Genomic DNA, 13,892 nt, shown 5'->3' with positions numbered 1-13,892 from the left:
GAAGAAAAAGAAACGGTAGTAAGAGAGACTAGAAGTACAAAAAGACAGATCAAGTAGAGAATGGTAGAGACAAGCTTTTCTCGGTAAACATAAATGGATTAAATATTCCAAAGAAAAGGACACAAATATTTAATAAATTAAGGAAATTGGAAGCTGAAGTGATATGCCTTCAAGAGATTCAAATACAAAAAGGATATAGAAGATTATTAGAAAATAGAAAATTAGGAACATTATACACAACTTTAGTAGATAAAAAGACAGGAGGTATTGCCATATATGTTAAGGATAAAATAAGAGCAAACTTAAGATATGCAGATGAGGAAGGAAGAATATTGATGTTGGAACTGGAGATAGAACAAAAACAAATGTTACTCATAGTAATATATGCCCCTAATACAAACCAACAGCAATTTTTTAAAGAGGTACATAAGAGGATATTGGATATGAAATATGAAATATGAAAGGATTTGTATGATTGGAGATTTTAATTCTGTAGCAGATGCTCAGAAAGACTATAAAAGTAGTAAAAAAAACCAAAGAGAAGAAAAGTGAGTTACCGAGAGCTTTCTTTGATATAGTATCTGAGTTTAACCTGTGAGATATATGGAGAGAGACACATAGAACACATAAACAATATACATTTTATTCATACCCACATCAATCGTGGTCCAGGATCGATATGGCCTGGACAACAGCAGAAATCCAAAATGAAATAGAAGAAATTGAAATAGGAGTAAATGATTGGGCAGACCATAAACCGATTACACTAAAATGAAGAGACCAAAAACAAAACAAAAGATGGACAATGAATCAAAATTTGGGCAAAGACAAAAAAAAAATACAGATGTTAGGGAACTGAAAATACTGTTTCAAATAAATAAAAAGAAAGATACTTTGATACAGAACCTGTGGGATACCACAAAAGCATATATAAGGGGATTATATATATATTGCATATAATTCCAAGAAAAATAAAGTAAAGAGAGAGCAATTAGAAAGCTTGCGAGAGAATTAAAAAATATAGAATATGAAGTACAAAAGACAGATCAAGTAGAGAATGGTAGAGACAAGCTTTTCTCGGTAAACATAAATGGATTAAATATTCCAAAGAAAAGGACACAAATATTTAATAAATTAAGGAAATTGGAAGCTGAAGTGATATGCCTTCAAGAGATTCAAATACAAAAAGGATATAGAAGATTATTAGAAAATAGAAAATTAGGAACATTATACACAACTTTAGTAGATAAAAAGACAGGAGGTATTGCCATATATGTTAAGGATAAAATAAGAGCAAACTTAAGATATGCAGATGAGGAAGGAAGAATATTGATGTTGGAACTGGAGATAGAACAAAAACAAATGTTACTCATAGTAATATATGCCCCTAATACAAACCAACAGCAATTTTTTAAAGAGGTACATAAGAGGATATTGGATATGAAATATGAAATATGAAAGGATTTGTATGATTGGAGATTTTAATTCTGTAGCAGATGCTCAGAAAGACTATAAAAGTAGTAAAAAAAACCAAAGAGAAGAAAAGTGAGTTACCGAGAGCTTTCTTTGATATAGTATCTGAGTTTAACCTGTGAGATATATGGAGAGAGACACATAGAACACATAAACAATATACATTTTATTCATACCCACATCAATCGTGGTCCAGGATCGATATGGCCTGGACAACAGCAGAAATCCAAAATGAAATAGAAGAAATTGAAATAGGAGTAAATGATTGGGCAGACCATAAACCGATTACACTAAAATGAAGAGACCAAAAACAAAACAAAAGATGGACAATGAATCAAAATTTGGGCAAAGACAAAAAAAAAATACAGATGTTAGGGAACTGAAAATACTGTTTCAAATAAATAAAAAGAAAGATACTTTGATACAGAACCTGTGGGATACCACAAAAGCATATATAAGGGGATTATATATATATTGCATATAATTCCAAGAAAAATAAAGTAAAGAGAGAGCAATTAGAAAGCTTGCGAGAGAATTAAAAAATATAGAATATGAAGTACAAAAAGACCCACAAAATAAAAAGATAAAAAGAAATGAAACATTACCAAACATAAAATTAATTTGATAACACAAAAAGAAATAGCACAGAAAATTAGGATAGCAAAACAAAATTATTTTTAAAATGCGAATAAAATAGGACGATGGTTAGCTTATAAACTAAGAAAAAAAAAAGGAAGGAGAATAATACAACAACTACAAGACGAAAATGATATAATACAATATGGACGTGAAGAAAAAAGGGAAATAATACAAAACTTCTTTGGAAAGCTATACAAGCAGGAAGACATAGCAGAGGAGAAAATTAAAAAATATATAGAGGTGACTAAAATGAATAAAATTTCTGAAGAACAAAAAGAAATGTTAAATAGACTAATAACAATAAGTGAATTTGAAAAAGTCCTGTGCAAACAAAAGAACAATAAGTCACCAGGTCCAGATGGGATACCAATTGAACTATATAAAAAAACACAAGAGGTAGTACAGTAGATAATGTTAGAGACGTATAATGAAGCAATAGAAGCAGCAAAAATCCTGGAAACCTGGACTGAGGCTATTATTACCCTTATTCCCAAGGAGGACACTTAAATACAGATTATAAAACATTCGGAACAATAATAGCAGAAAGATTAAAAGAACTGTTGAACAACTATATACACTCAGATCAAAATGGGTTTCTGACACGGTGGCAAATTAAAACTAATATAAGGATAGTGATGAATGTGCTTGAATATTATGACAGCCACCCAGAAAAGCAAACAGCGCTGGTTTTCCTTGATGCCCAAAAGGCGTTTGATAATCTGAATTAGAAGTTTATGACAACACAATTAAATTATATAGAATTGGGGGAAAGATTTGAAAAAATGATGGGGAAAATATATTCTAAACAAACAGCCAGGGTTGTTATGAATGAAGGATTAACAGGAAAAATCGATATAACAAAAGGGGTAAGGCAAGGGTGTCCTCTTTCTCCTCTTCTATTTATTTTATCACTGGAAACCCTTCTAATAAAAATCAGAGAAGATCAGGAAATAAGGGGCTTAAAAATTAGAAAGGAAGTATACAAGACTCAAGCAATTGCCGATGACGTGGTATTCATTTTGGAAGACCCACTGGAAATGGGTTCTAAATTGATACAAAGGATAGAAGAATTTGGAGAGGTCGTGGGACTCAAAATTAACAAGGATAAATCCAAACTGATTACAAAAAAATTAACAAAGGAACAGGAAATTGAATTGGAGGATAAAATAAAGATGAAGACAACTAAGAAAATAAAATATCTGGGAATTTGGCTTACCGCAAAATTCAATTAAAGAGAACAACTATGACAAATTGATACACCAAATAAAATAAGATTTAAGAAATTGGGAAAAGTTGCAAATCTCATTTTTAGGAAGAATAGCAACAGTGAAGATGAACATATTGCCGAGAATATTATTTCTGTTCCAAGTGATACCATTGAAATTAGAAAAAATATTTTTTTCAAGAATTAAACAAATTAATTTCTAAATTTATATGGCAAAGGAAAAAGCCCAGGATTAAAATGAAATTACTCAGATACAAAGGATAGAGGGGGAGTGGTGTTACCAGAATGGGAAATTTATTATCAAGTGGCGAGTCTAGTCTGGTTAAAAGACTGGATGGAGCTGAAAAACAATAGAGTGCTAAAAATAGAAGGACAGAATTTACAAGTAGGGTGGCATGCATTCCTGTGGGACCCGAAGTATAAAACACATAAATACTTTCAAACACACTGGATCAGGAATGCACTGCTGCAGATTTGGAAAAAGATAAAAACAAAAACATTATACAAGAATCCCAATGTGGTTATCGCCAACAGAAGCATTGATATATCCAAATTTACTGGAGAAAAATAAGATAATTAGATATAAGGAATTGATAAATGACCAGGGAGAGTTGAAAAAGAAACAGGAACTAGAACAAGATATTGGGAGGGTGATAGATTGGTGGACATTCACATAAATTCAATCTAAAGTAGTAAGAGATAAAAAAAGGTATGAGGTATGAAAAGAATCGCAAGAATTGAATAAAATCATTCATGGAACAGAAATAAAATTAATTAGCAATATTTATAAATATCTACTTAGATATAAAATGGAAAAAGAGGTAGTTAAGGATACCATGATTAGATGGGCAAATTTTTTTTGGCTACAACGTAGAATTGGAGAAATGGGAAAAATTATGGGAAATAAATATTAAATTGACACTATCAACGGCTTACAAGGAAAACCAGCTAAAAATGTTTTACAGATGGCATTTTACACCAGTACAGCGAACTAAAATGTTTCCTATGTGGAAAACTCTTAAAAATATCACCGGCTATGGCAAACCTCCTACCCAGGCTGAAGGTAATCAACAACTGGCAGATGACCTGAATGAGTTTTACTGCAGGTTTATAAGGAAACTACAGCCACCTATCTCCACAACCCCCATCTCAGACACACCAACAACAGCCAAGCCTCCTACAACTGACCCCATTTCATTGGGTTCACAACCCCTAGTGATCACAGAAAAGGAAGTGCAGGACCTATTTCACAGACAAAAGCCAGGAAAAGCTCCAGGCCCAGACAAGATAACTCCTTCTTGCTTAAAAGTCTGTGCTGACCAATTGGCCCCCATCTTCACCCATATTTTCAATAAATCACTAGAGATGTGTTATGTTCCTTCTTGCTTCAAACGCTCTACCATCATCCCAGTGCCGAAGAAGCCCACCATCAAGGAACTGAATGACTACAGACCAGTTGCTCTAACATCTGTAGTCATGAAAACCTTTGAAAGGCTAGTGCTTTCCTACCTGAAAACCATCACGGATCCGCTGTTAGACCCCTTGCAATTTGCATACCGAGCAAATAGATCAACAGATGATGCTGTTAATATGGCTCTGCACTACATCCTACAACATATTGAGTCTCCAAAGACCTATGCAAGGGTCCTTTTTGTAGACTTTAGTTCAGCATTCAATACCATCATTTCAGACATTCTTCTAACTAAGCTAAACCAGCTACAGGTACCAGAACAGACTTGTAAGTGGATCACAAGCTTCCTAACAAACAGGAAGCAGCAGGTGAAGCTAAGCAAGATCATATCAAATACCTGTACAATTAGCACAGGGGCCCCCCAAGGCTGTGTGCTCTCCCCACTTCTCTTCTCTCTGTATACCAATGACTGCATCTCCAACGATCCATCTGTTAAGCTACTGAAGTTCGCAGATGACACAACAGTGATTGGTCTCATTCGAGACAATGACGAATCCGCATATAGACGAGAGGTCGAACGACTAGCAACCAAAACAATCTGGAACTGAACACACTCAAAACCGTAGAAATGGTGGTAGACTTTAGGAGAAACCCTTCCATACTTCCACCTCTCACAATACTTGACAACACAGTATCAACAGTAGAAACCTTCAAATTTCTAGGTTCTATCATATCATAAGATCTAAAATGGACAGCTAACATCAAAAACATCATTAAAAAAAGACAACAAAGAATGTTCTTTCTGCACCAACTCAGTAGGCTCAAACTGCCCAAGGAGCTGCTGATTCAGTTCTACAGAGGAATTATTGAGTCTGTCATTTGCACCTCTATAACTGTCTGGTTCGGTTCTGCAACCCAACAAGAAAAACACAGACTTCAGAGGATAATTAGAACTGCAGAAAAAATAATTGCTACCAACGTGCCTTCCATTGAGGACCTGTATACTGCACGAATCAAGAAGAGGGCCGTGAAAATATTTGCAGATCCCTCGCATCCTGGACATAAACTGTTTCAACTCCTACCCTCAAAACGATGCTATAGAGCACTGCACACCAGAACAACTAGACACAAGAACAGTTTTTTCCCGAAGGCCATCACTCTGCTAAACAAATAATTCCATCAACACTATTTACTGAATCTGCACTACTATTAATCATCTCATAGTTCCCATCACCAATCTCTTTCCACTTATGACTGTATGACTATAACTTGTTGCTGGCAATCCTTATGATTTATATTGATATATTGACCATCAATTGTGTTGTAAATGTTGTACCTTGATGAACGTATCTTTTCTTTTATGTACACTGAGAGCATATGCACCAAGACAAATTCCTTGTGTGTCCAATCACACTTGGCCAATAAAATTCTATTCTATTCTATTCTATTCTAACAATTTGTCAAACTGCTGGAAATGCAAAAAAACAAACAAACCCTGGAACATGCTATCACCTATGGTGGACATGTCTTAAGGTGAAAAATTTTTGGTACCGAATCAGAAACTGGACAGAAGAGATAAGTGGACATAAGGTGGACTTGAAACCAGAGACATTCTTACTTGGGATATTAACCAGAACTTACAATAAAGATATTCAGTATTTGATATTACACATAATTACTGTGGCAAGGATTGCCTACACACAGTTCTGGAAAACTGAAAAGATACCAACAGAGGAAGAAACAATCAAGAAAATTCTGGACTGTGCAGAGATGGACAAATTAACGAAAGAAATAAAGGAAAAGGAAGAGACAGAATATTATCAAATATGGACCAAATGGTATGAGAGGTTGGAGAATAGGAAAAGTAAATAGAAATAAAGGATGGAGAAGAGAAGATAACAAATGTGTAAAATATTGTAAATAAATGAAACTAGATGTAAAGGGACAATAAAGTCAAAGATAGTAAAAAAGAAGGGAAAAGTAAAAAGCAGAAAGTTGAAGGAACGAAACCATAATGTAAAAATAAAACACATATTATGTGTTTATGTTATGTATGTTTTGTGTTGTGTTGTGTCGTAATAAAATCAATAAAAACTTTTTAAAAAAGATTAAAATCTGACTCTCCCTGCTCCTAGTAGGTCCTGTAGACTTTAATCTTTAGACCACACTGGCTCTCCTCTGCCTTGTTCTAAAATGTAAAAATCAGCATTGGTGCTTTTACCTCATATTTTCCTATTCAGAATTTTTCTATGGAAACCTTTTGGGTAAAAAGTTTGCATTTTGGCACCATCAGAATTGTAACATAATATATAATATCAAAAGATACTGCAAATACTTTATGTCATATTACCATATTATACATATTTACAAAAACACTGAAACAAACAAACCACTTTTAAAAGCCTGGGACCTGATAAATCTTACTTGCTCAATTTTGCAAAAAGATTTTCAGGTGCAAATACAATGCAGGGGAAAAGGAGAAATCTAGATAAGAAACAAAAAAATATACCTATCTGCAATTTTTTTCCATTTGAAAAGAAGGTGACTTGGTTGGTCATCAATTGGTAGGCTTAGCCTCTCTTTAAAGTATTTAATTATGCCTTGTTCTTCCAAAAGGATTGGTACTCGGTAAGTAGAAGAAACGTCATGGATGAATATTACCTAGAAAATATGAATTTCAATTATTAATAGTGTAAATTTAAAAATAAATAGACAAGGAGCCTGAGTGTGTGTGTGTGTGTGTTTGAATAAATATTTCCTTTAGCTCTATACATTGCTTTTCAAAAAGGATGAACTATGTTATGGTGTAGTGCCTGGTTATTTTAGGGACCTCCTATCTCCCATAGTATCTGCTTGATCAGTTTCATCTGTTTGGTGTGTTCCATGTTCCTTTAATTAAACAATGCCATCTATGTGGACCACAGAAGCATGACTTCTTTGTAATAATATTCGCCCTCTGGAATGAGTTCCACCCCTCCAGGTTCAGATACCCCAACACACCTTGCTGATGTTTCTATGGGCTTTGAAGACCTAGCTCTTTGCACAGGTCTTTGAAAAAGATGAGTGAATCTCCATTGTGGTTTGTGAATTCATTTCTTTTTGCTTCTTGACTGTGGTGGAATTGAGTTCCAGAAGAGAGTGTCAGGGCTACAGGGCAAAGAAACAGAGCTTGGAATGTCTGGTAGGCAGGAAGAGGGCAAAGACAGCCCTCCCTAGCAGTTCACAGAATATATTTATAATTATGCAGGAAACTGCTTTCATCTGACAAGATTCTGTCTGTAGGTGAACAACAATAAAGTAACTACTCAGAAGTAACTCCACATGCTGTTCTTGGAACTGATGCTGTTTATTTTTTGCCAACTTTTCTGATCATATCAGACAAATAAAATGTACTATGACATTTCCTTAGATCTCCACCAAACTCATTGCTGGAGCATCAGTGATCTAAGAAAACATCTTCCAGCTCTTCACGATAAACTTTAAGAGTGCCGAGAACCGACAGCAAAAGTATCGGCAATGGGGGCAACAGTGTGTGTGTGTGTGTGTGTCCCTCTGTGGTCCTCTCGCAGGTGGCAGCCACGGCTTTGCCGCTGCCTCTTTTCCTCAGAGGCGCGGTGTCTGCCTCCCTTCACATGTGGTACACATGTGCAGCAGCCCTGGGACAACTGGCTGCCATCCCGCAGTATCACCGCTGCTGCTGCCCCTCTCAACTCCAGCACAGTGGCTCCGTCTCCCTGAAGGACCACCTGCCCACCCATTGGGTGGGCCGGAAGGCAGGCAAGCATGGCAGGGCCACGGGGAAGGGAGCTAGCTAGCTGGACGGCCCCAACATGCTTGCCTGCCTTCTCAGTGGTCCCTGGGGCCAGGCCTGCCTTCCTCCCCCACCACCACCTGTTTGTTCAGCTGCTTACCTTCCATGGCTGGTCCAGAGTCGGGAGGGCAAGCTGAACTGAGTTTTCGGTGGCCCCCTGCCAGCCGCCACTGTTGCAAAGCGGCTGGCCAGGAAGCCTCCAAAAAGGCTTTTTTGCCAGTCACTTTCTCTGCAGGCCGCCAAAAAGTACCGGTGGAAAAAGCTGCTACTGTCGTCGCCATGTTCTTCGCACATGTGCATCCCATTGGACTTACAAGGCAATGGGATGCGCATGCATGAAGAACATGGTGGCAATGAACATGGTGGCCAGGGCGAGTGAGCGGTGACTGGGGGACCGGTTTGGGGGTGTGGCCAGCTGGCCATTGCTAATGGTTTGGCGAGCTTGGCCAAATTTTCGCCAACAGTTTACACAAACCCACCACTGGCATGTATGTGTACTGAGAAGAATAAGGCAGATTACTATGCTCTATCTGTATTGTGACCAGAAGAAAGACCAGAAGTACAATGGAGCAGTTGGCAATCTTTGTAAGCCATTGCTCAATTGCCTTCACATCGATCCATTGAGAAAATTATTTTTCTGAATGTTTTGAATTTATTTTAAACCTTTATTTTAAACTTATCTAAGTAAGACTTCTGATGGTATTTGCAATATTTAGCCAACCTCAGCTCATTCAGAACTTTAGATTCCCTGACATCATTTTTTTCAGTTCTAGGCCAACTGGATGTACCCTCCTTGTTTCTATCTCTTTTCTTATTTCCTATATATTCCTTTTTCTGCCTTTATATCTTTATTAAGATTATGCATTTATAGTTTCATTGGGTTGTTTCTTCAGTCCCCCGTTTTTTTCTTGTTTGCAATTGTTTTAGTATCTTCCTGTTTTCAAATCCATCTTAAATTTCCATCTATTTCTCCTATTGTGAAATTCTATTTATCACTGTTCTGAGATTATAAAGATCTCAAAATGGTTCGCATACCAAATTCAACAAGTTTTAAAGCAGTTAAGTACCGAGGTACCACTGTACTAATGAACTGCCAAACAGAGTAACATCTCTTTATATTCTTGTAGTTGTATCCCTTCTGCTCTTTAGGAAACTACTATCCTGTTAACTCTTTTACAGTGTCTTTTCCCCCCTCAAAGGTTCAGGGCATGTTTCTTCTGTAAAGGTCTAATGGTTTTTCTGAGTTCCACTACAAGTGCAGAATATCATCTGTGTTTTGCTTCTGATTGATGCCTCATCCATTGAGCTTAATTTTTTGCTCAGTTTCCTTAAGGATACGTGTTTACTTGCCAGCTCTCATAGTACATTTTATTTGTTTGATATGATCATAAAAGATGGCAAAAATGACAAAAAACAAACAGCATCAGTTCCAAGAACAGCATGTGGAGTTACTTCTGAGTAGTTACTTTATTGTTGTTCACCTACAGACAGAATCTTGTCATATGAAAGCAGTTTCCTGCATAATTATAAATATATTATGTGAACTGCTGGGGGGGGGGGGCTGTCTTTGCCCTCTTCCTGCCTACCAGACATTCCAAGCTCTGTTTCTTTGCCCTGTAGCCCTGACACTCTCTTCTGGAACTCAATTCCACCACAGTCAGGAAGCAAAAAGAAATGAATTCACAAACCACAATGGAGATTCACTCATCTTTTTCAAAGATCTGTGCAAAGAGCTAGGTTTTCAAAGCCCATAGAAATATCAGCAAGGTGTGTTGGGGTATCTGAACCTGGAGGGGTGGACCTCATTCCAGAGGGCAAATATTATTATAAAGCGACAGTGAGGGCAATGGATGTGTGACGTGTCCCTCTACGGTCCTTTCCCAGGTTGACAGGGCTTCGCCGCAGCCTCTTTTCCTCAGAGGCTCGGTCTTTCCATCCAAGGTTGCAGCCGTTGGGGCAGGGAGGAAATGGCACCTGGTTCCACTCCTGGGACAGGAGAGGTGAGGAGCAGCAGCAGCTGCAAAGTTGGAGGCTTTTGGAAGTGGGGTGGGGGAGGGTGGGAGGGAAGCGAATCTCTTCTTGGTCCTGGGGGGGAAGTTCATCAAAATCCCACCACTTTTTTACCCGGATCCACGTAAAGGGGGCTTTGTCCCTCTCTCCCCCCTTAGTCGCTTCCCCACTCTTCTTCTTGCCTCCTTGCAGCACACAGCAAATAGTGTGGTCAGCTTCAGCACAGCCTGATTTGGCATGAGCTGCCGCCATCACCTATCCCCGCCACCTGGGACAGACCAAAAATGGGACACGCAGAGCCGAAAATGGGCGCATGGAGGCTGAATATGGGATGCACAGAGGCCAAAAATGGGGTGTGTGGAGGTGGCGATAAGTGACAGTGGCGATGGGTGGTGCCGGCGCCGATGGGTGCCGGCGATCCCTGCAGCCTGGAACAGCTGATAGGTGGTATTCTGGGAGGCCGATCCAACAACAAATCAGCTGCTCATGCTACAACAGGCTGTGCTGAAGCTGACCAGGTTGTTTGCTGTAAGGAGGTAAATTGTTGGGAGGCAGAGGCGGGTGGAAGCTGGCGGGTGGGTGGGGTTTCAGCAACATTTGCTCTATAAGACGCACAGACATTTCTACCCACTTTTTTTGGGGGGAAGTGCATCTTATATGCCAAAAAGTACAGTAGGTACTATCATATATCATCATCATTATCATCATCATCATCTTCCATTAATCAATTTATGCATAAATACCCCTTTATTTAATAAGACTTTTACTGGAGAAAAAGGAGAAACTAGGTGTCAAATTCAATGTCAGGGTGACTTTAGATTTAAACTCACCTATTTGAATATCTTTTTTAAAAAAAACCCTCTATTATATAGCCATTTCTACAATTGTATAGCATATGGCTCTTCTAATATATTGAGAGTGTAGCATTTTTTTTAAAAAAACTGCTATAAGTTGCAAGATTCTACCCCAGTAAAATATTTGCCCAGTTAACTCTGTTTAACTGTATTAAGGAAACAATTTTCTGTCAAATACAGTTTTAAATTAGCCTCTAAAGAAACTTCAGAAATAAAACCCAGGAAATTATTTTATTCCCCTTCAGCGCCAGACAACTTTGAAAAGTTTTTTTTTTTTTTTAAATCTGACTTTTCAGTGCAACACTGACGGCTGTTGGATTTTTTAAAATAACATGCCACCCTCATTTTGATATTATCCCCATGAATTCCCTAATAGGTAACTATTTGTCTTCTTCTGTTGTCCAACCTATTTTCTGATATGAACAGAAAAGAAAAATATTTAAAAACAAAAAATAAAATATTATTTCAGAGTGTGACATTAAAACTATAATGTTGTTATTATTATTATTAAAAGAATGTTACAAACCTGCTCAGGTTCTACATGACAAAACATTGAAATCTTTTCTTTTACAGCCATTTCTATAGGTTTAGTACTTCTACAGACTATCTGTAAGGAGATATACATAGATTAGCAACACACTGTGGAATAAGAAGTAGTACTTTCCTCCTTTTTTTGCTTAATTAAAATGCTTTTAAAGATTTTTAAGGGAAAAGAAGAAAAAGCAAAGTTTCAGCTTTCATAAAAATAAATCTCTTACCCTAACAACTTGTGATAGAATTTTCAAAACTCACCAATTAAATAATCTAAGATAACTCCTCAAAGCCAATATTTTTATCCAAAAACTTCCCGCGGTATTTCATAGTTGTTAAGAATTTGAAAAATACTCTTTTAATATTATGCTGTGCCTATCTTGGTTTTAAACCATCTAATTGCTAACCAAGAAAACTTTCCTACCAAATACAATCAGCCTCTTTCTTCTACCTGTGCTTCTTAACTGAGACATAGTCATTTATTTTGGGGGAAATTAGTTGAAATTTATGCATCAATACATAACAAAATTTTCACTCCCCAAACCAGCTGCTTCTGATCTTGCCCAATATAGGCCTCAGTTATGGAGGTTTATCTAATTTAAGTAAATGATGTAGGACAGTGATGGTGAACCTTTTTGGCATCGCGTGCCAAAAGTCTGTGCGCGCAAGCGCTGTCGCGCTCCCGCATGCCGGCATCCCATAATGCAATGCGCGTCCCCATCTGTGCATGCACTAATTTATTTATTTATTTATTTATTATTTACATTTCTATACCGCCCTTCTCCGAAGACTCAGGATGGTTTACAGCCAAGTTAAAAAGACATATACAAAAATTAAAACACAATATTTGAAATTTAAAAATCTGAAACCATAAGGTCGAATATTAAAATAACAAGAAATAAAACCACTCAATTAAAAATTACTCTTAGGCCAACCCTGCTCGTTGAAACAAAAAAGTCTTGAGCTCGCGCTTAAAGGCCCGGAGGTCGGGAAGAAGGCGTAGCCCCAGAGGCAGTTTGTTCCATAGGGTAGGTGCCCCAACAGAGAAGGCTCTTCCCCTGGGGGCCGCCAGCCAACATTGTTTAGCTGACGGCACCCCGAGGAGACCCTCCCTGTGGGAGTGCACAGGTCGATGGGAGGCTATTGGTGACAGTAGGCGGTCCCATAAGTAACCTGGTCCTATGTCATGAAGCGCTTTAAAGGTGATCACCAACACCTTGAATTGCACGCCGGAAGACCACCGGAATTGCACGCCAGAAGACCACCGGCAACCAGTGCAGCTTGCGTAGGAGAGGTGTTATATGGAAGCTCCGAGACGCTCCCTCTATCCCCCATGCAGCCGCATTCTGTACCATTTGAAGTCTCCCGGTGCTCTTCAAGGGGAGCCCCATGTAGAGAGCATTGCAGTAATCCAGGCGGGAGGTAACGAGGGCATGAGTGACCGTGCATAATGACCCTCCTTATGCTTCCCCCTGCACATGCGCCCCGCATTGCGCATGCGCACCCCCCCCCCAAAATGTCCCTTTTTCCAAGAAGGCTGGCGTATCTCTTACTGGAGGACAGTTAGGCACTGGTCTGTTCCCTGGTGAGACAGCCATTCCCTGGCCAGTGCATGGCGCTGCTGAGATGTCAGGGCCAAGACTGCTGCTGGGGAAGCTATAAACGCGCGCCTTGCCTAGGCTCCTCCCTGCTGGGAGCCGCAGGCTGAGCAGGTGCAGCTGGCAGGACTTTGGCGGACCAGCAGCCAGTGAGCTCCGAATGCATGGCTTGCCTGGGCTCCTTCGCCACTGGGAACCGTCGTTCCCTGGCTTGGCACGGCACGGCACCCCCACCCAACCCCCACCACACTCGCTGCTGCGCCGTCGGCCGAGCCAACGCTGGGGAAGCAGCAGCAGGTGGGGCAGCTAGCCGCCCAGTCAGCAAATGCTGCCCTTGTGC

General features: G+C 38.8%; 1 protein-coding gene across 4 annotated transcripts in view; it reads right to left on the bottom strand.

Annotated features, from left to right (window-relative positions):
• The window catches only part of CTPS2 (CTP synthase 2), a 193,691-nt gene that overhangs the window by 78,756 nt on the left and 101,043 nt on the right, over positions 1–13,892 (bottom strand). For all 4 annotated transcript variants that reach the window (XM_058186754.1, XM_058186755.1, XM_058186756.1 and 1 more), the window contains 2 exons: positions 11,950–12,030; positions 7,258–7,409 (listed from right to left, as the gene is read on the bottom strand). In XM_058186754.1, the coding sequence (XP_058042737.1) occupies positions 7,258–7,409; positions 11,950–12,030 (233 nt within the window). The remainder of the gene's footprint in view (positions 1–7,257; positions 7,410–11,949; positions 12,031–13,892) is intronic.

The sequence above is a fragment of the Ahaetulla prasina genome, chromosome 5 (assembly GCF_028640845.1).
Source record: "Ahaetulla prasina isolate Xishuangbanna chromosome 5, ASM2864084v1, whole genome shotgun sequence".
Lineage (NCBI taxonomy): Eukaryota > Metazoa > Chordata > Lepidosauria > Squamata > Colubridae > Ahaetulla > Ahaetulla prasina.
This window is presented reverse-complemented; position numbering and strand designations above follow the sequence as displayed.